At 33.0% G+C, this 20,861-nt stretch overlaps 1 protein-coding gene across 6 annotated transcripts in view; it reads right to left on the reverse strand.

Annotated features, from left to right (window-relative positions):
* Positions 1 to 20,861, reverse strand: part of LOC142238382 (uncharacterized) — a 119,909-nt gene that overhangs the window by 48,063 nt on the left and 50,985 nt on the right. Inside the window, exons 1-2 of one of the 6 annotated variants that reach the window (XM_075310002.1) lie at positions 16,901 to 17,156; positions 16,682 to 16,823 (exon numbers count right to left, since the gene is read on the reverse strand). The exons of 3 other annotated variants lie outside the window; for them this stretch is intronic. In XM_075310002.1, the coding sequence (XP_075166117.1) occupies positions 16,682 to 16,823; positions 16,901 to 16,978 (220 nt within the window). In that variant the 5' untranslated portion in view covers positions 16,979 to 17,156. Of the gene's footprint in view, positions 1 to 6,979; positions 7,035 to 7,123; positions 7,252 to 16,681; positions 16,824 to 16,900; positions 17,157 to 20,861 lie in introns of those variants that run through there. 2 more of the 6 variants (XM_075310005.1, XM_075310010.1) reach the window with 2 other exon arrangements.

Raw genomic sequence — 20,861 nt, forward strand, 5'->3', positions numbered from 1 at the left:
ACTTTTTATTATTAACATCATAACATTCTCTTTAATTTTCAATAAACATGCAATAATTTAAAAAAAATATATTTTTTTGAGTACCCATTTATTTGTGTAATCTGATATAAACGAATTATGGTTGCGTATTAGTTATTTGATAGGAAAAATATTACATATACGTAGGGATGACCATGAATATTACCGCATCCTTTATTTTTACATATTTAGACCCTTCTCGTAGAGGGTCTAAATATTTGAGAACTTATAATACCTCTAGATTTCTAATTGCAGCAAAATTGGATAAAAAATGGTGGTATCTAAAGGCTTAAGAAGTCAAACCGCAATATAGGAAATATTGGGGGGAAATACGAAACCATGGACCTATATACACCTTATCCGTCAAAGCTATTTAGGGACCTACAATATCTCTATTATTTTAAGAAACCAAATCGGGAGTATGCTTATATGGAGGGCTATATAAAAACGTGGGCTTTATCATAACAATAATATGTGTCAATTCTTAAACAAACGATAGGAGACTGTTGATACTATCCTATGGTTTCGGGTATAAACATTGTTTGAATCTGTGCCAAATATTAGAACGATAGGAGGGTGTAGCGGGAACAGAATATATGATCAAGAATTCATATATACTTCGTAGCATATCTTCCTCTTTAATTTGAAATAAACATTTCATAATTTTTCCCAAAATATTACATTTTTTTTTGTGTACCAAACTAACAAAACTCCCTTGGGCTATGTTCACACTAGGCAAATATTTCACCAAAATGAGTGTCTAATATTTTTCCAGAATCATTTTCCAAATATCTGGATACGATTTTTGGAAAATAATCCTACCATGATGTTATATATCCCATATGAGCTGAATATGTTTTCTGGTTTAACTGTGGCGACGTATTCTTCTTTGATTTCTGTCAAATATTTGCCCAGTATGACCTTAGTATTAGTCGCGAAATTTGATATAAACGAACCATGGTTGCGTATTATTTATATGATGGGGAAATTATTACGTATACGCGGGGATGGTCATGCATCCTTTATAGCTTTCTCTCCTCATAACTAATACACCACGACTGTGGTGTAAATGCAAAGATTTCAATAATTTTGTCTCTTAAAGGTATAAGTACACTGAAAAAATATTGTTCTGAAACACCAAAAGATTAGGTATCCATAATATTACGGTACTAAACTTCCACAACATTAAGGACATTTTTTAATTAAAATAAAAAGAAATTAAAACAAAAAAATAAATAAAATATAAATAGTTTATAAAATTTTGTTTCAAATTTTTACTTAATTGTCTTAAAAAATAAAACAGTTTCAAATATAAGATTCTGTTCTTTTTTTTAATTAATAAAGTTTTTGTAGTGCCAGTAATAGTTTAAATTTTGTTAAATCAATACCAAATCCCTTAAGTGTAGATCCAAAAGTTGTAACCCAAGTAAACTTTTTTTTTTGAAGTGTAGGGTATTCGTATTGTCTACTTCAATAATTCATTTTCCCATTTATCTTTCCTTTGCTTCTACCTACTTCAACAGGCAGTTTAACGTCCAGTCAAGTGATATGTGTGATAAGATTGCAACGATATCTACTCGAAAGCATCCACACAACTTTAACTGCAAACTAGAGATGAGCATGTGACACGAAACTGTAGTGACTCGATTGAATCACGTGAATCGGGAATAAAATTCCAAGTAACTATTGTGAATGTCCCTAAATCAAATATGTCATGCGTGAGCATGAGTGAACCAAAAAATCGATTCGTTATTTTCATGCTCACTATCCAACTCAAACTCACAAAAAAAAACTGAAGATTAAATTCTTGCCCGTATGCCAATCACATCTTTCATTTGAATAATTTACATTAATTTCGTTGGCATATTCTATGCATGCTATTTTGTTATTAAATTGTCCGATTTGCTTGAATTTTTCAGCGAAAAACTTAAACTACCCCCCATTTACTTGAAATTTGACCAAAATGAGTGTCAAATATTTTTACAGAACCATTTTCCAAATATCTGGATACGATTTTTGGAAAATAATCCTACCATGATGTTATCCAATATGAGCTAAATATGTTTTCTGGTTGGGCTGTAGCGACGGATTATTTTTTGATTTCTGTGAAATATTTGCGAAAATCTGATATTAGCGAACCATGGTTGCGTATTAGTTATATGCTGGGGAAATTATTAAATATACGCAGGGATGGTCATGCATCCTTTATATGGTGTAAATGCAAAGATTTCAATAATTTTGTCTCTTAAAGGTATAAGTACACTGAAAAAATATTGTTCTGAAACACCAAAAGATTAGGTATCCATAATATTAGGATACTAAATTTCCACAACAATAAGGACATTTTTAAATTAAAATAAATAGAAATTTAAGAAATAAAATATAAAATTTTGTTTCAAATTTTTAATTAAAAAATAAAACAGTTTCAAATATAGGATTCTGTTTTTTTTTTTTAATTAAAAAAGTGTTTGTAGTTCCTGTAATAGTTTAATTTTTGTTAAATCAATACCAAAAGTTGTAATCCAGTAAACTTTTTTTTTGAAGTGTAGGGTATTCGTATTGTCTACTTCAATAATTCATTTTTCCCATTTATCTTTCCTTTGCTTCTACCTACTTCAACAGACATTTTAACGTCCAGTCAAGTGATATGTGTGATAAGATTGCAATGATATCTACTCGAAAGCATCCATATAACTTTAACAGCAAACTAGAGATGAGCACGTGACACGAAACTGTAGTGACTCGAGTGAATCACGTGAACCGTGAATAAAATTCCAAGTAACTATTGTGAATGTCTCTAAATCAAATATGTCATGCGTGGACCATAAAATCGATTCGTTGTTTTCATGCTCACTATCCAACTCAAACTCACAAAAAAAACTCAAGATTAAATTCTTGCCCTATGTCAATCACGTCTTTCATTTGCCCTATGTCAATCACGTCTTTCATTTGAATTATTTACATTAATTTCGTTGGCATATTCTATGTTCGGTATTTTGTTATTAAATTGTCCGATTTGCTTGAAATTTTCAGCGAAGATTAGGGATGACATCTAAACAAATATTGATATTCAACTATGATTCGGATAACACGAAAGCTCTGTGACATTTATTTTTTATTTGATTATTTTCTGTAAATGTTAAAAAAATGTATTTGTCTTACGTTATGTTAGCGAATAAGAAAATCCCCCATCGAAACGCTGTATGATAAAAATGGAATAAATTAGTACCCAGCAAAAAAAGAGCTTCCAAAAGAGTAGTTTGGATCCCCAATCTGTGATCCGGAAGTAGTGCAAACTTGGATCATCTCCAACGAATTTTACATGGGCTTGTCATAGGACGGAAGTACTCCCATTTTGGATCCTTTGCATTGCTTTAGAAGTTGTGCCCTGGAAGTTAATTTGAATGAAGAAATTTAAAAAGAGAAAAAAATTTTTTTTTTCAACCAATTTCACTTTTTTTTTATCCATATGTTTTATTACAATATTATTTTCCTATTATCTAATTTCTACAATTTGAAAAACTTTTTCGCTCCGACCAGGGATTGAACCTGGGTTTGCTGGCACCATAACAGAACGCCTTAGCAAACTCAGCCACAAACGCCATTGAACACAAAGCGACGAAAGGTCAATTCAAATATGATCGTAATACGACACCAAGGAATAACATTCTAATTGCTTCTCGAGATGTTCTTTATTAGTATGAACGAAAAAATAAGAAACGCAGGTTCAAATCTCACCAGCGGCAATTTTTGTATCAAATATTTTTCTAAAAAAATATTTTTTTATGCTATGCATCGTTTTTATTTTTTATTTTCGGCATATATTTTCGTATAAATATATATTAAAAATTCTCGTAATTTGCAAAACTTTCTCAAAAGAACTTCCATGGAAGCGAAAAAGTCAAACGGCACAGGTTCAAATCCCAGCGGTGATAAAATTTTTTGTTTTATTATTATTTATTTACTTTTTTTTAATTTTCTATTTTTTTATTAGTTTTCTATTATTTTGTAAAATTTAATTGTCCAAAATTTGCACTTAAAATAGCCTGATTGCGTTCTTTCTAATACTTGTCCACAAGGACTGCATCGGAAGTAGAAAAAAAACATTGGGGGAACCCAAGATGCGCTTTAGAAGAAATGTTTGTGTACTTGTCCAAAAGGACTGCATCGGAAGTGGGAAAAAATCATTGGGGGATCCCACGATGCTCTTTAGAAGAAATGTTTGTGGACTGCATCGGAAGTTGGAAAAACTCCATGGGGGATTCTAGGATGGGCTTTAAAAGAAATGTTTGTGGAACAACTTCCAATTTTTTGCTGGGTATTTTATACGCAAATAAAATACCTGACTTTAAAAGCCAAAAAATAACAGAAGAATCTAAAAGGATCCGTTACTTTATTGTTCGATATTCTTTATTCTTTAAAGAAAATTTTGCGTCGAGGAGGTTACCAAATTTATATATATATATATATATATATATATATATATATATATATATATATATATATATATATATATATATATATATATATATATATATATATATATATATATATATATATATATATATATATATATATATATATATATATATATATATATATATATATATATATATATATATATATATATATATATATATATATATAATTTTAATTTCTATAGATAATGTTTTCGAGATATTATTTTTTATAGAACATTTTGTCGATATTTTATTTCTATGGAAAACTTTGTCAATATTTTATTTTTATAGAAAATTTTGTTAAAATTTTATTTCTATAGAAAATTTTGTCAAAATTTTATTTCTATTGAATATTTTGTCAAAATTTTATTTCTATAGAATATTTTTCAATATTTTATTTCTATAGATAATGTTTTCAATATATTATTTGTTTATAGAAAATTTTGTCGAAATTTTATTTCTATAGAAAATTTTGTCAAAATTTTATTTCTATAGAAAATTTTGTTTCTATAGAAAATTTTTTCACAATTTTATTTCTATAGAAGATTTTATCAAAATGTTAATTCTATAGAAAATTTTGTCAAAATTTTATTTCTATAGAAAATTTTGTTAAAATTTTATTTCTATAGAAAATTTTGTTAAAATTTTATTTCTACAGAAAAATTTATCAAAATTTTATTTCTATAGAAAATTTGGTCAAAATTTTATTATTTGTCAATATTTTATTTCTATACAATATTTTGTCAATATTTTATTTCTATAGATAATGTTTTCAATATATTATTTTTTATAGAACATTTTGTCGACATTTTATTTCTATAGAAAATTTTGTCAAAATTTTACTTCTATAGAAAAATTTGTCAAAATTTTGTTTCTATAGAAAATTTTGTCAAAATTTTATTTCTATAGAAAATTTTGTCAAAATTTCATTTCTATAGAAAATTTTGTCAAAATTTATTTCAAAAATTTTGTAAAAATTTTATTTCCAAAATTTTGTAAAATTATAGAAAAGTTTTTACAAAAAATATATTTCTATAGAAAAGTTTATTTCTATACGAAGTACCTCATAGTTGAAGGGAATACCTTGCAAAATCTATCAAACCATCAAAAATTCTACCAAACAGTAAAAAAATCTACCATTTTTGGTAGAATTCTACCAACCAACTGTGGCAACCGTGCTGGGGACTGATTGGAATAGTGATATATCTAAATTTCTTTTATTTGCTTGAAATTTATAGGGACCATGGAAAATGTTATGAAATGAAAATTGAAAGTTTACCGATTTTCTTGAAATTTTCACACACTGAAAACAAAAAATGTTCACATACAAAAAAGCATGTCCTGTTCCAAAGATTATACTAATGATATTGGTATTGATTCCGCGCGAAAGAAGCGGAGAATTGATAAGGATATTTTAAGATAAAATTGTCTTTTAAATTAAAGTTTTGCGTACTTGATTCTCAGGAAACAAATATTGAGGGATGCTTTTGAGATATAATTCTCTATAAAATTTAAGTTTTGTGTACTTGATTCTAGGAAAAGATATTAATTTATAGGCTTTTTCAGTTTTTTTTCTTCATGTGTTCTCAAAGTTCTTTAAAACTATGTTAACGACAAAATTAATTTCCAAATTCTACTGCAAGTAGAAATTATGCTATGTTTTAAATAAAAAAAAACATCTTAAAAAAATTTTCTGAAGTTTTATGATTTTTTCTGAATTTTTAAAGCTAATTTGACCTTAGTCAAACAATATTTTCTTTAATGTAAAGATACACAGTTTAAGTCGAAAAAGAGAACAAAACGAATTCATTGAAAAGTATATCAACTTTTGGGCAAGAAAAACACAATTTGTAGCGGAGAAATGCGTCTTCCATGCAAAATTCGGATTCGTATTTTAAAGATATAAAAGCTTTGGTCTCATGGCAATATTTTTTTCTCTGTAGGAAGGTGCTCTCTAAATGGGAACTACTTACTTATTTTTTTGATATTTGTAAGGGAGAGAAAGCTCATATTTTTATTATTATATCCTTCGAAATATTCTGTTAAGGATAGGATTGACTAGAAAATACGATAATTTTTTTTAGTCTCTTAGTTTTAAAAAGTCAGAAAGACACAGCGAAGCGTCCGGATTTGTCTAGTAGACAATAAAATGCATATACAAAAAACAAAACACGTTTTTGCGTTAGCGGCAACAACCACCCAAGGAATCGTTAAATGATAATCTTACCGGAATATTTTCATTGACCCCCAAAAAAAAAGTGTAATGTTTACTTTGTCTAGTAATTTTCTGTTTACATTAGAATTTTTAGAAGAACATTTTTTTTATCTAGAACTGAAGTAAATTGACCTTCATCCAAGTTGGTTTTATATTAAAAAAAAAAAAAACTGTAACAAACACTATGATAAGATATTTCAACCTTACCACCGACAGAAGGTCTACCAACAAAGTGTCTTCATGTATGTTCACAATAACTCTTGTAAGAATTCCATTCATTACATACCACTTTCGTTGAGTTCTCGATTGAGGCGCCAAGTTTTATACAAACGTATAGCCAGCTAAATTTGATGTATTTTAGAACAAAATATAACAAACAAAAAATTTATAATTTTTCTTTCAATGAATATTTTAACAATCGCTCACATACTATAGTTAATTGGTAAACAGCAAAAACAATAGCCAATGCTACCAAATAGATAATAATATTGGCAACAGCAGACATGTTTTTTGTTGTTCTTTTTATTTGGTAACAAAATTAAAAGTTTTTTTTACATTTATTAAATTATTTTTGTCGATTTTTCTATTAATTGCTTTTTTTAGTTTTCTATTTTTATGGAACACAAAATAAATCAAATATTCGCCGATAAAAAATGAAAAGCACACTTTTGTGTATAGCACGATTTGCCAATAGACTAGTAGCAAATTTTGTTGGCAAGGAATTAATTCTAAATGAGTTGGGCATGCCTTCAAAATCCATAAAACGCAATCGCACACACTCGCGCACTAACCTATACATACAAATCCTCACAATATTGCCATTTACAATGGAGTGTATGTGTGTGTTTGATGGTGTGGAATTTTGTGGCCTACCCTCGATAAGATAATCGAATTTTTTTAGTTATTCGTTTTAATTTTGATATCATTGCTTTTAGGGCCTCCTTTCCATCCATCCATCCATCAGTGTCGTAGGTTTTTGATGAATCCATCAAATTACCTCATGAGTGTCAATAGGTTTCTGGAAATGTGGAAGGGTTAACTCTGATAACTTCAACACATTTATCCACTTTTAAGCTATATTATATAATAGATAAAATTTTGCTTAACCATGGTACACTCAAAAAAAAAAGTTTACTTGGATCCAAAGATTTTGACATTCCATTAAGGATATTTAGTGACCTATCTGGCTTTAAATCAAGGACCAATAAAATTAAAATTAGGATACAGATCTCATTTATCAAATTTTCATTCTCTTTTCGAGGTTTATTAATAAAAGTACTCGCGTACAAACAAATGCCAGTTTAAAAATCCAAATTATAACGGAAAAAAATGTTTTCTTAATTCCAAAAAACTTTAAACCAAAGACGCTAAATCCTCAAATTAAGTCTTAGCCCATATTTAAAGCGTTTTTATCTTAAATCTAAAGATTCAATATTTCATTTAATTTAAGGATAATTTCTTTAAATCAAAAATGTGTTTCTTTACTTTAAGGAAAATTAGCCTTAGTTAAAAGACATGTGACTTTAACGAAGGAACGAAAATTTGTGTCCTAAATATAATGAAAACATTTTTGAAGCAAAGATTATAAACTTTATTTTAATTAAAACGTCATTATTTTAAAGAAATTTGTCCTTAATATTTTGTAAATCTCGCTTCCTAAACAATAGGTTGCGTAATCTTTAATATCGCGTAAATATGTTTTCAGTGTACAAAGGGCATATATCTAACTTGAGCCGATTTACTTGAAATTTTCAGGAAATTTAGAGGGATCGTATAGTGAAACAAGAGCACTTTACTATCATTGACCTACACAGAAAAAAAAATATTTTTTGTCTCCAATCACGAAATTAATTGATTAATTTTCAATTGAAATTTCTTCAATCACAGAAATAATAGTATCAATCACCAACGTCAATTAAAAAATGAATTGATCCAATTAAAAACATAATTGTTACTATTAATTTTCATGATTGAATTTTATTTCAATTAAAAAAATTTTAGACCCAATTAATTTTTTCATTGAAAATTTTTTAGAATTCAATTAAAATTTTATTTGGAAAAATGTTGATGATATTTTTTTGTATGTTGTAAACATAGAATGGAGTAGCACTCATTGTGGTTTGTGCCATTAAACCTAACCTAACCTATCCTTACTTTCTCATATTTGATTGCAGATGAGGATCTCATCCCTGCCAGACTTTATGAAAAACTATCTTACATAACTTGCAATCTACGATTTATTTGAAATTATGTATGATCTTTTGACAATTATATACCCAAACAAGTGAGTAAAGTAAAAAGTAAAAAAAGCGCCGTCTCTGGTAATGGTGTGGGCAGTGGGATCAAAATAAATGCCGAAGAGTATCGGGACAAATGTGCTAAAACAATACTGAAGGTCTGGGCAGACAAACATTTCAACTGTAGACCATGGACATTCCAACAGGACTCAGCTCCATCGTACTCGGCACAAGTCAACCATGAATGGTTTAAAACGTAGCTTCCTCGCTTCATTTCTACCGCCGAATAGCCCCAAAAATGTTCTTATCTTAATCCGTTGGACTTGTGAGCCTGGGCATTTTGAGAAGTAAGGTTGGCACTAAAAATATACGAAAGTGACGATCATCTCTAGACGGCTCTTCGCTGAGAATGGGCCTTTTGGAGAGTAAGGATGGCACCACACTGAAAAAAGCCCAGTACCAAAGATTTTGTCTTTACGCTAATGATTTTGGTATTGATTCCTATCCAAAGAAACAGGTGATTAAAGTAAGGATACATTAAAAAAAAAAAAAAAAAAAACAAGTATATACGGCCGTAAGTTGGGCCAGGCCGAATCTTATTTACCTTCCACCATGGATTGCGTAGAAACTTCTACGAAAGACTGTCATCCACAATCGAATTACTTGGGTTGTGGTATCTTAAAACTTCTTAACATCGTTTTCTAAATTGTGAGTTAGTCCATACGTGGTAGAGAGCCAGAATTGAAATAAGGGGGTCGCTTATATGGGGGCTATATACAATTATGAACTTGATATGGACCAATTTTTTGTGATTGGTGATCGATTTATCTCAGGGCTATATATAACTATAGACCGATATGGACCTAGTTAGGCATGGTTGTTAACGGCCATATACTAGCACAATGTATCAAATTTCAATTGACACGTATGAATTTTGGTCTTCCAAGAGGCTCCGGAGTTCATATATAATTATGGACCCATATGGACCATTTTTTGCATGGTCATTAAAGACCATATACTAACACCATGTACGAAATTTCAGCCGGATCGGAGGCTCCGCAAGCCAAATCGGGGGATCGGTTTATATGGGGGCTATATATAATTATTGACTGATGTGGACCAATTTTTGCACAGTTGTTAGAGACCATATACTTACACCTGTACCAAATTTCAGGCGGATCAGATGAAATTTGCTTCTCTTAGAGGCTCCGCAAGCCAAATCGGGGGATCGGTTTATATGGGGGCTATATATAATTATGGACCGATGTGGAACAATTTTTGCATGGTTGTTAGAGATCATGTGCTGACACCATGTACCAAATTTCTGCCGAATCGGATGGAATTTGCTTCTCTTAGAGTCCACGCAAGCCAAATTTGGGGGTCCGTTTATATGGGGGCTATACGTAAAAGTGGACCAACATGGCCCATTGGCAATACCATCCGACCTACATCAATAACAGCTACTTGTGCCAAGTTTCAAGTCGATAGCTTGTTTCGTTCGGAAGTTAGCGTGATTTCAACAGACGGACGAACGGACGGACATGCTCAGATCGACTCAGAATTTCACCACGACCCAGAATATATATACTTTATGGGGTCTTAGAGCAATATTTCGATGTGTTACAAATGGAATGACAAAGTTAATATACCCCCATCCTATGGTGGAGGGTATAAAAACAAGTGAGTAAAGTAGAAAATCGGGCGGAGCCGACTATATCATACCCTAAACCACCTCTATGGTCAAAATATGGTTATTAGGGCAAATTTTTCAATATCATGCAATACATATATATGGGAGCTATATCTAAATCTGTACCGATTTGGATGATTTTTTGCAGGTTTGGTTGATACCACAGAAGGTTACCTTTTGATAAATTTGAGTAAGATCGGTTATTAAATAGGGTTATTTTGGTAAAAAAAATAGTATTGTTAGGGTAAATTTTTGAAAATCGGGCGATACATATATATGGGAGGTATATCTAAATCTGAACCGATTTGGATGATATGTTGCAGGTTTAGTTGATACCACAGAAGGTTGCTTTTTTTTTACTTTACTTAATTTGAATAAGATCAGGTAATAAATAAGGGTTTCATGGCCAAATTTGGGAAAATCGGGCGATACATATATATGGGAGCTATATCTAAATTTGATCCGATTTCTTTCAAATTCAATAGCGTTCGTCCTTGTGCCCAAAAAATACCCTGTACCAAATTTCATCCAAATCGGTTAATAATTGCGACCATACATGGAGAGATGGACGGACGGACACCAAGCGCTAGATCGACTCAGGAGGTGAATCTGAGTCGATCGGTATATATTTTATGGGGTCTAAAATCAATATTTCTGGTAGGCACATTTTTTGGCAGATCAAAGTTATACCCTGACCACTATGTGGTTTAGGGTATAACAAGAGTCCTTTATACACGTGTTAACGACAACTTAAATTTCCAAATTTGGATACACAATAACAGGTTGGCTGACAAGTCACCGGTCTGACACATATATGGCGTCGCTACTATTAAATGCATATTATTCTTTTGTTATGTAGTACCAACCTTCAAATGATTCGTGTCAAAATTAGATGTAAGTCAATTAGTTTGTGAGATACAGCGTCTTTTGTGGAGCAACTTTTGTTATTGTGAAAAAAATGGAAAAAAGGAATTTCGTGTTTTGATGAAATACTGTTTTCTGAAGGGAAAAAATACGGTGGACGCAAAAACTTCGCTTGACAATGCGTTTCCGGACTCTGCCCCAGGGAAATCAACAATAATTGATTGGTATGCAAAATTCAAGCGTGGTGAAATGAGCACGGAGGACGGTGAACGCAGTGGACGCCGGAAAGAGGTGGTTACCGACGAAAACATAAAAAAACACAACATGATTTTGAATGATCGTAAAATGAAGTTGATCGAGATAGCAGAGGCCTTAAAGATATCAAAGGAACGTGTTGGTCATATCATTCATCAATATTTGGATATGCGGAAGCTCTGTGCAAAATGGGTGCCGCGCGAGCTCACATTTGACCAAAAACAACAACGTGTTGATGATTCTGAGGGGTGTTTGCAGCTGTTAACTCGTAATACACCCGAGTTTTTCCGTCGATATGTGAGAATGGATGAAACATGGCTCCATCACTACACTCCTGAGTCCAATCGACAGTCGGCTGAGTGGACAGCGACCGGTGAACCGTCTCCGAAGCGTGGAAAGACACAAAAGTCCGCTGGCAAAGTAATGGTTCCTGTTTTTTGGGATGCGCATGGAATAATTTTTATCGATTATCGTGAGAAGGGAAAAACCATCAACAGTGACTATTATATGGCGTTATTGGAGCGTTTGAAGGTCGATATCGCGGCAAAACGGCCCCATATGAAGAAGAAAAAAGTGTTGTTCCACCAAGACGACGCACCGTACCACAAGTCATTGAGAACGATGGCAAAAATTCATGAATTGGGCTTCGAATTGCTTCCCCACCCACCGTATTCTCCAGATCTGGCCTCAAAAGACCTCAAAAGGATGCTCGCAGGGAAAAAATATGGCTGCAATGAGGATGTGATCGCCGAAACTGAGGCCTATTTTGAGGCAAAACCGAAGGAGTACTGCCAAAATGGTATCAAAAAATTGGAAGGTCGTTATAATCGTTGTATCGCCCTTGAAGGGAACTATGTTGAATAATAAAAACGAATTTTGAAAAAAATGTGTTTTTCTTTGTTAGACCGGGGACTTATCAGTCAACCTGTTATATTCGGCACACTTCTTTATGCTCGAAGAATACCTCTAGATTTCCAATTTTAGGCCAATTGGGTAAACATGACGGATTCTAGAAGCCCAAGAAGTAAAATCGGGAGATAGGTCTGTATGGGGGCTATACCAAAACATGGACCGATACTCTCCATTTTCGTTACACCCCTTTATGGTTCTAGAATACCGCTAGATTTCCAATTTCAGGCAAATTGGATAAAATCTACGGTTTCTAGAAGCCCAAGAAGTAAAATCGGGAGATCGGTCTACATGGGGGCTATATCAAAACATGGTCCGATAATCACCATTTTCGGCACACCTCTTTATGATCCTAGAATACCTCCAGATTTCCAATTTCAGGCAAATTGGATAAAAACTACGGATTTTAGAAGCCCAATGAAATAAAAACGGGAGATCGGTCTATATGGGGGCTATATCAAAACATGGACCTATACTCAATATTTTCGGCACACTTCTTTATGGTCCTAAAATACCGCAAGATTTCAAATTTCAGGAAAATTGGATAAAATCTACGGATTCTAGAAGCCCAAGAAGTAAAATCGGGAGATCGGTCTGTATGGGGGCTATATCAAAACATGGACCGATACTCACCATTTTCGGTACTCTTCTTTATGGTCATAGAATACTTCTTGGTTTCCAATTTCAGGCAATTGGCCGCCCAAACCGGGCGACCGGTTTATATGGGAGCTATATCAAAATCTGGACCGATATAGCCCATCTTCGAACACAGAAAAAAATATCACCAAAATATTTCCAATTAAAAAGTTAATTGAAGTTGAAATTTTTTTCAATTAATAAATTAATTGGTACAATTAACTTTTTAATCAAGATAGAAACATTAAGTTAATTAAGTCAATGATTGAACATTTTAAATTTTTTAATTAAAAAGTTAATTGATACAATTAACTTTTAATCAAATTCGGAAGACTAAGTCAGTTTATGATGATGATGAACATTTTTTTTAAATTTTTAGTTAAAATTTTTTTTTCAAACAATCAATTGTTAATCCAAATAAAAATTCTAAGCCAATTCAGAATGTAATTGAAAATAGTTACCTTTTTTAATTAATAAATTAATTGAGTTTTGCAATCAACATCAATTAAATTTTTAATTGAATCAATTAAAAAATTAATTGAAATTTGGCAATGAAATCAATTAATTTTTTAATCAAGAATTTTTTCTATGCCCAATTAAAACTGTGATTGATACTATCATTTTCGTGATTGAAGACATTTCAATTAAAAAATTAATTGGATCAATTAATTTCGTGATTGAATCAGAAAAAAAATTTTTTGTGTGAACTTGACCTGCGAGCTGACAAAAGACGATTCTGTGCCAAATTTCAGGACGGTAGCTCCATTATTGAAGACTGTAGCGTGATTACAACAGACAGACAGACAGACGGACAGACGGAAATGCTTCTTAGAATTTCTCCCTGATCAAGTATATACTTTATATAGCCGGAAATCGATATTTCGATGTGTTACAAATGGAATGACAAACTATCACCATCCTATGGTGCACTGAAAAAAAAGCATACCCGGTTCCAAAGATTTTGTCTTTACTTTAAAAAATTTGGTATTGATTCCGAGCCAAAGAAGTGGAGAATACCAGTAAGGATACTTTTAAGACACAATTCTCTTTTAAAATCGGTTTTTGTGTACATGCTTCTAGGAAGCAAATTTTAATTTTTCGCCTTTTCAGCTTTTTTTCTTCATATGCTATCAAAGTCCTTTAAAAACAAGTTAACGACGACTTTATTTTCCAAATTAAGACTCGACTTCTAGTAGAAATTATGCTGTGTTTCAAGTAAAAAACGTCTTTAAAATAAAGTGTTGAAAAACATGTCCTATATTTGAACGATTTTTTTCTTTGTAGTCAAGATGCAAAAAGACAACAAATTTAAAGACAATTTCATTAAATTTAAAGATTTTTTCTAAATTATTAAAGTCAAGTTGACCTTAGCCCAAACATTTTTTCTTTCATTTTATGATATCCATTTTTAAATCAAATCACTTAATTATAAGGACAATACGACTTCATTGAAAAGTTTATCGACCTTTGGTCAAGGAAAAAAACTTTATACTAGAGAAATGCGTCTTCTATGCTAAGCAAAATTTGCATTCGTATTTTAAAGACATGAAATCTTTGACTTCACGACAATATTTTTTTCAGTGTGGTGGATATAAAAGAGAAACAGTTTATACACAAATGAAGTAAGAATGAGAGGTTTGCGCGTGACACGAAATTCTCTTGACATGCGTGAATCATGTGAGTCGTGAACAAAATCCAAAGCAACTCTCGTGAATGGGACTAAAATAAATATTTCATGCGTGAGCGTGCGTGAGAAATAAAATCGGTTCGTGAATGTGCGTGAATAAAATTTCTGCAAAATCACGCTCACGAAAATAATCAAGATTTAATTAACACTCGTACACACAAAAAAATGTCACGAAAATTTTTCCAATTAAAATTTTTTTATAATTTTAATTGAGTTTTAAAACATATTCAATTAAAAATTTAATTGATTCAACAATTTTTTTAGTTGAAACAAAAATCAATCACAAAAATAATAGTATCAATCCATTTTTTAATTGGATCAATCAATTAATTTTTTAATTGATACTATCATTTCTGTGATTGAAGACATTTCAATTAAAAATTTATTGGAACAATTAATTTCGTGATTGAATCAGAAAAAAATTTTTTGTGTGCATGTTAACTGAAATTAATTTGGCTCTCGAACTATATTCTATTTTTGAATTTTGTTACCTTTGCTTATTTCCGTTTGGAAAATATCGTGTCTCGTGAATTTGTCGTGAATCACGTGAATTGTCGTGAATCGTGCGTGAACGTGGGTCTTTAAAAGTAATTCGTGAGTGAGCGTGCGTGAGTACTGGTTTCATTTCGTGAATGTGCCTTAGTGGGATTGGCTACCACACGTATCGTGCGTGAGCGTGCGTGAATAAATATTTTTCTTCGTGAATGTGCGTGAGTGTGAGTGAAATTTCAGTCACGCGCACACCTCTAGTATGAATGATTTGCTAAATTCGTATATCTCACAAAGTAGTTCAAATTTTCTAAAATTTGTAAGTTTCACCAAAAGTGCGTCCATCTTGAACTTCACATGGAGCTAAAGACATTTTCCATCCCATTTTTTATACCCTCCACCATAGGATGGGGCTATATTAACTTTGTCATTCCTTTTGTAAGACATCGAAATATTGCTCTCAGACCCCATAAAGTATATATATTCTGGGTCGTGGTGAAATTCTGAGTCAATCTGAGCATGTCCGTCCGTCTGTTGAAATCATGTTAACGTCCGAACGAAACAAGGTATCGACTTGAAACTTGGCACAAGTGGTTGCTATTGATGTAGGTCGGATGGTATTGCAAATGGGCCATATCGGTCCACTTTTACGTATAGCCCCCATATAAACGGATCCCCAAACTTGGCTTGCAGACCCTCTAAGAGAAGCAAATTTCATCCTATCCGCCTGAAATTTGGTACATGATATTGGTATATGGTCTCTAACAACCATGCAAAAATTGGTCCACATCGGTCCATAATTATATATAGCCCCAATATAAACCGATCCCCCGATTTGGCTTGCGAGGCCTTTAAGAGAAGCAATTTCATCCGATCCGGCTGAAATTTGGTACATGGTGTTAGTATATGACACAAATACGCTCATATGTTACGTTCTTAGTACGTATAACCTCAAAAATGTCAAGCTTTACGATAGTGCTCTCAGTTGGCAGATTGCAACACTAGGGTTGTCCAATCCCGCTAAGTAAACGACAACCCTCGTAACGAACGTCTATTGTCCAAGTATTTGACATCGGTACTGTAAACAGTTGCAAAGTATATCAATTGAACTAAATCAGCACCTTCAGTTAACACTGAGAAAATAATATCGACTGCTGTGTCAGCTACTATATTCCTATATCTTCTATCCGGCATAAAATTCAATTAGTTTTTCATACTAACCATCATAGAAATATCCATCCACATATAATTGACGATTATGATTACCTCTATTATTGGAGCGTTGACCTCGTTGGGCAGCAGCTTGTCTACGTCGATGCTCCGTTCCAAAACCGCAATATTCCAATATAAACCACAGGATAAACTATAGTGAATGTCATGGAGGAAGGGGGGAAACAGCTTAAATGGAATACTTTTAGATGTCACAACCAAAACATTTACCCTTAATATTAGAAATACCACCGGTAGACCAAGGAAAATGACGAAAAACACCACCATATACATTGCAAGAATATTCATGTTGATTGATTTCAAAAGCCGTTTTTTTGTTTCTATGAAGCGAATACAAAATGTTACAAGAGATTTTGAGATTTTAACGTTCTATTGGAATGCATGCTCGCACTGCATATATCTGAAATATGGTTTATTTAACCCGTGCCGCGCGATTTCGTTTTTTTTTTTGTATTTTGTTTGTCTTGAGAGTTCAGTGCTGTACAAATAGACCACCAATAAAACAAGAATGTTGACAAGTCTTTGAATGGCAACGATATAATATTCGTATTCACATATCGTCTACTCTGTTTTACACCACTTCTTCTTTTTATGGGTATGTCATTCATGGATTTGGCTACAATGGAATATGTGCCTCTATCATGTATACCTAGGTCTCTATATCTATGGTCACCCGTAGATAAGATTATAAAGTAATCAGACAGGGTGACACAGTGGTGTTGATGGCATTGGTGGTGATCGGAATTTCTCTTTCTAGAAATCAAAGAAGCATGTGTAAACAATGTGACACAGTGGGAGAATATTTTCAAAAATTAGACTAGGATGGTAAAAATTTTATCATCTTGAAAATATGCTTATATGATATATACATATGTTAGGTCCAATACACCTTTTGTAGATAATGAAGGTTAGGTTAGGTGGCAGCCCGATGTATCAGGTTCACTTAGACTATTCAGTTCATTGTGATACCACATTGGTTAACTTCTCTCTTATCACTGAGTGCTGCCCGATTCCATGTTAAGCTCAATGACAAGGGAACTACTTTTTATAGCCGAGTCCGAACGGCTTTCTACATTGCAGTGAAACCACTTAGAGAAGCTTTGAAACCCTCAGAAATTTCACCAGCATTACTGAGGTGGGATAATCCACCGTTGAAAAACTTTTTGGGGTTTGGTCGAAGCAAGAATCGTACCCACGACCTTGTGTATGCAAGGCGGGCATGCTAACCATTGCACCACGGTGGCTCCCAAATGGTAATAGATAATGAAGGACTCAGATTCGTTTCCTGAAATTGCTTGTTTGTGTTCCAATTTTTTCCAATTTCTAAAAAAATCGATCTTAATAATTATACACTTCCTTTTGGCAAAGAATGTAAATGATCTTACAATCTCCTTAAGTGATGTACGCATTTGAGTGTTTACTCATGCATGGTATGCGTGTTATGACCTCAATCACTCTCGTACTCACGAACGAGTAACGACACAACATGACTCCGACATTTTCTAAAGAACACGTCTTGGGTCACTTTAGTAGGGTTACTCTCATAGACAGGACCTAATGAACCACTCTAGGACAACCGCTTAACGACCTGCCATAATTTCCACTCGTCTGACTGCTGACATATTTATTTCAGTGACAGTTCATATTATTGTTTACAAGCTTACAAAATAATTTCGATCTATTTCCTTCAGAAATAGAGTTCGTAGTGATGGAAGTGTGATTGCTTTATATTCGGTTGGTAAACCACAAGTGGCAATCGTTCGTTCCTCGTACCATTACATGTTACCGTGTTGCATCGCCTCCAAAAGTGGTAGAAAACTGTAACAACACCACAAATGATCCGTATGTGAATGTCAGGTTTGATCGGAAAAAAATGTTAGTGAGCTGAACACATTTCGAGAACAAATGCAACACATTGAAAAATGACTGAAGCCAAAGAAATTTCTAATAGCTCCCTGATGCACAAAAACAGATGGAAATGGAAAGAGCCAAGGAGTTGCTTCGCTTGTACTATAGTGATCAGTTGGCGAATGTGGTTTTCTCCTTTGCTAATTGAACAGTTTGAGAATAAATATAATCGGGTTTAGTTGTCAACGAGATCAGCTAAAAATCATCACATCAGAACTCAAGCACCGCCGATGGTAATGCGCGCTTTAAGGACCGATGGTCCGCCTATGCTCCTCCCATATTCATCAACCGTGTGATTAATATAAATGCCGAATATTTTCGGACAAATGTCTAACGATGTCCTGGGCAGACAAACACTCCTTCCGCCGACCACGGACATTCCAACTACGAGGGCAGTTCCGAAACTCCTTAGCCTAGCACAAAAAGCGCGGTATAAACAGAAAAAAGTTAAGTGTTTTGGAAACATCCATCTCTGTTATGAACACATGTTAAATTTTTTTGATCTGGCAACTCCTTCATATAGAAACAGGTGTTCAAAAAAGGCGCATCCGCAATTTTTTTTACAATGGAAAATTAGAAATGCGTGCTGTCATTAAATATTTACATAAAAAAAGGTTTATCGGGACAAGAAATTCATAATGATATGGTGAATGTGTTAGGTGAAAGTGCTCCTTCATATGCAACAGTAAAAAATTGGGTTGCTGAATTTAAACGTGGTCGTACAAGCATTGAAGATAAACCACGTAGTGGAAGTCCAAAAACAGCAACAACATAGTGCATGATATGGTATTAAATGATCGACGAATAAAAGTGCGTGAAATTGCTAATATCATGGGCATCTCAACCAGTGATGCCATGCGTAGGGAAAAATTCTTTTTTGTAGGGATTTTTTCCTAAAACTACATCTGTTGGGAAAAAAGGACAGATTTTTCATTTTTTCTACAAATGTAGGGAATTTTTCCAATTTCCAGAGTTCTCTACATTTTGCACCAAGAAGAGTACTTTTCCTTAATATTCCAGGTATTTGAAGATCCAACATATATGGTAGTCAAAGCTTCAACTAATGGAATACGCAATTCACCGCTAACGATGTTATTGATTTTATTTAGAAAAGTTCAGCGGTACCGTTAACAGATGTTTTTGCATTGGTATTTAATTACAAATGCGTAAATAGATTTCATTTGCAGGAATTAACGCTTCCATTAAGGTTCATAAAAGGTGATGGCTTCCTCAACTTGGTGCCTCTCAATATTTTCTAATACAAAGGTCACTTGCAGTGCATACGCGGATTCGTGTTCATAAATTTAAATATTATACAGGGAAAAATAAAGGGAATTTTTAGGAGCCGCGTAGGGAATTTTCAAAAAACTTCATGGCATCACTGATCTCAACTGATCGAGTCCATTTAATTTTGCATGAAGAACTACAGATGAAAAAGCTTTCTGTAAGATGGGTGCCACATTTGTTAACAGTCGATCAAAAACCCATAAGAATGAACATTTCTCAAGCTTGTTTGGATCGTTTTAAGCGAAATAAAATGGATTTTAAGCGTCGTTTCATAACTGTTGATGAGACATGGATCCACCACTATACTCCAGAGACAAAAGAACAATCCAAACAATGGACTGAAGCTGGAGGAAGTGCCCCAAAAAAGGCAAAAACAATTCAATCAGCTGGTAAGGTTATGGCAACGGTTTCTTCGGACTTCAAAGGTATTTTATTGATTGACTATCTACAAAAGGGTAAAACAATAAATTCAGAGTACTATTGCAACCTTTTGCATCAATTAAATGTACAAATTCGAGAAAAACGTTCTGGTTTACAACAAAAAAAAATACTTTTTCATCAAGACAACGCACCAGCGCACAAGAGTGTTTTAACAATGGCTAAAATCAACGAATTAAAGTACGAGTTGCTTGATCACTCACCTTATTCTCCTGATTTAGTCCCCAAATCTAAAAAAATCCTTGCTGGCAAGCGTTTTACCTCAAATGAAGCTGCAATTACAGTTGTAAACCACTATTTTGAAGACCTTGAGGAAAGCTATTTTAATCAAGGGATAGAATTGCTAGAAAAGCGTTGGACTAAGTGTATTGAAGTTTCAGGAGAATATTACTGAAAAATAAAAATATTTTTGAAAAACTAACTATTCTCTTTCATTGATAGGCTAAGAAGTTTCCGAACCGCCCTCGTAGAGGTGTGCGAGTGACGCGAAATTGTCGTGACACGCGTTCGTTCCCAAAAATCCCAAATTTTAAATTAA

The sequence above is a fragment of the Haematobia irritans genome, chromosome 5, assembly GCF_050003625.1.
Source record: "Haematobia irritans isolate KBUSLIRL chromosome 5, ASM5000362v1, whole genome shotgun sequence".
Lineage (NCBI taxonomy): Eukaryota > Metazoa > Arthropoda > Insecta > Diptera > Muscidae > Haematobia > Haematobia irritans.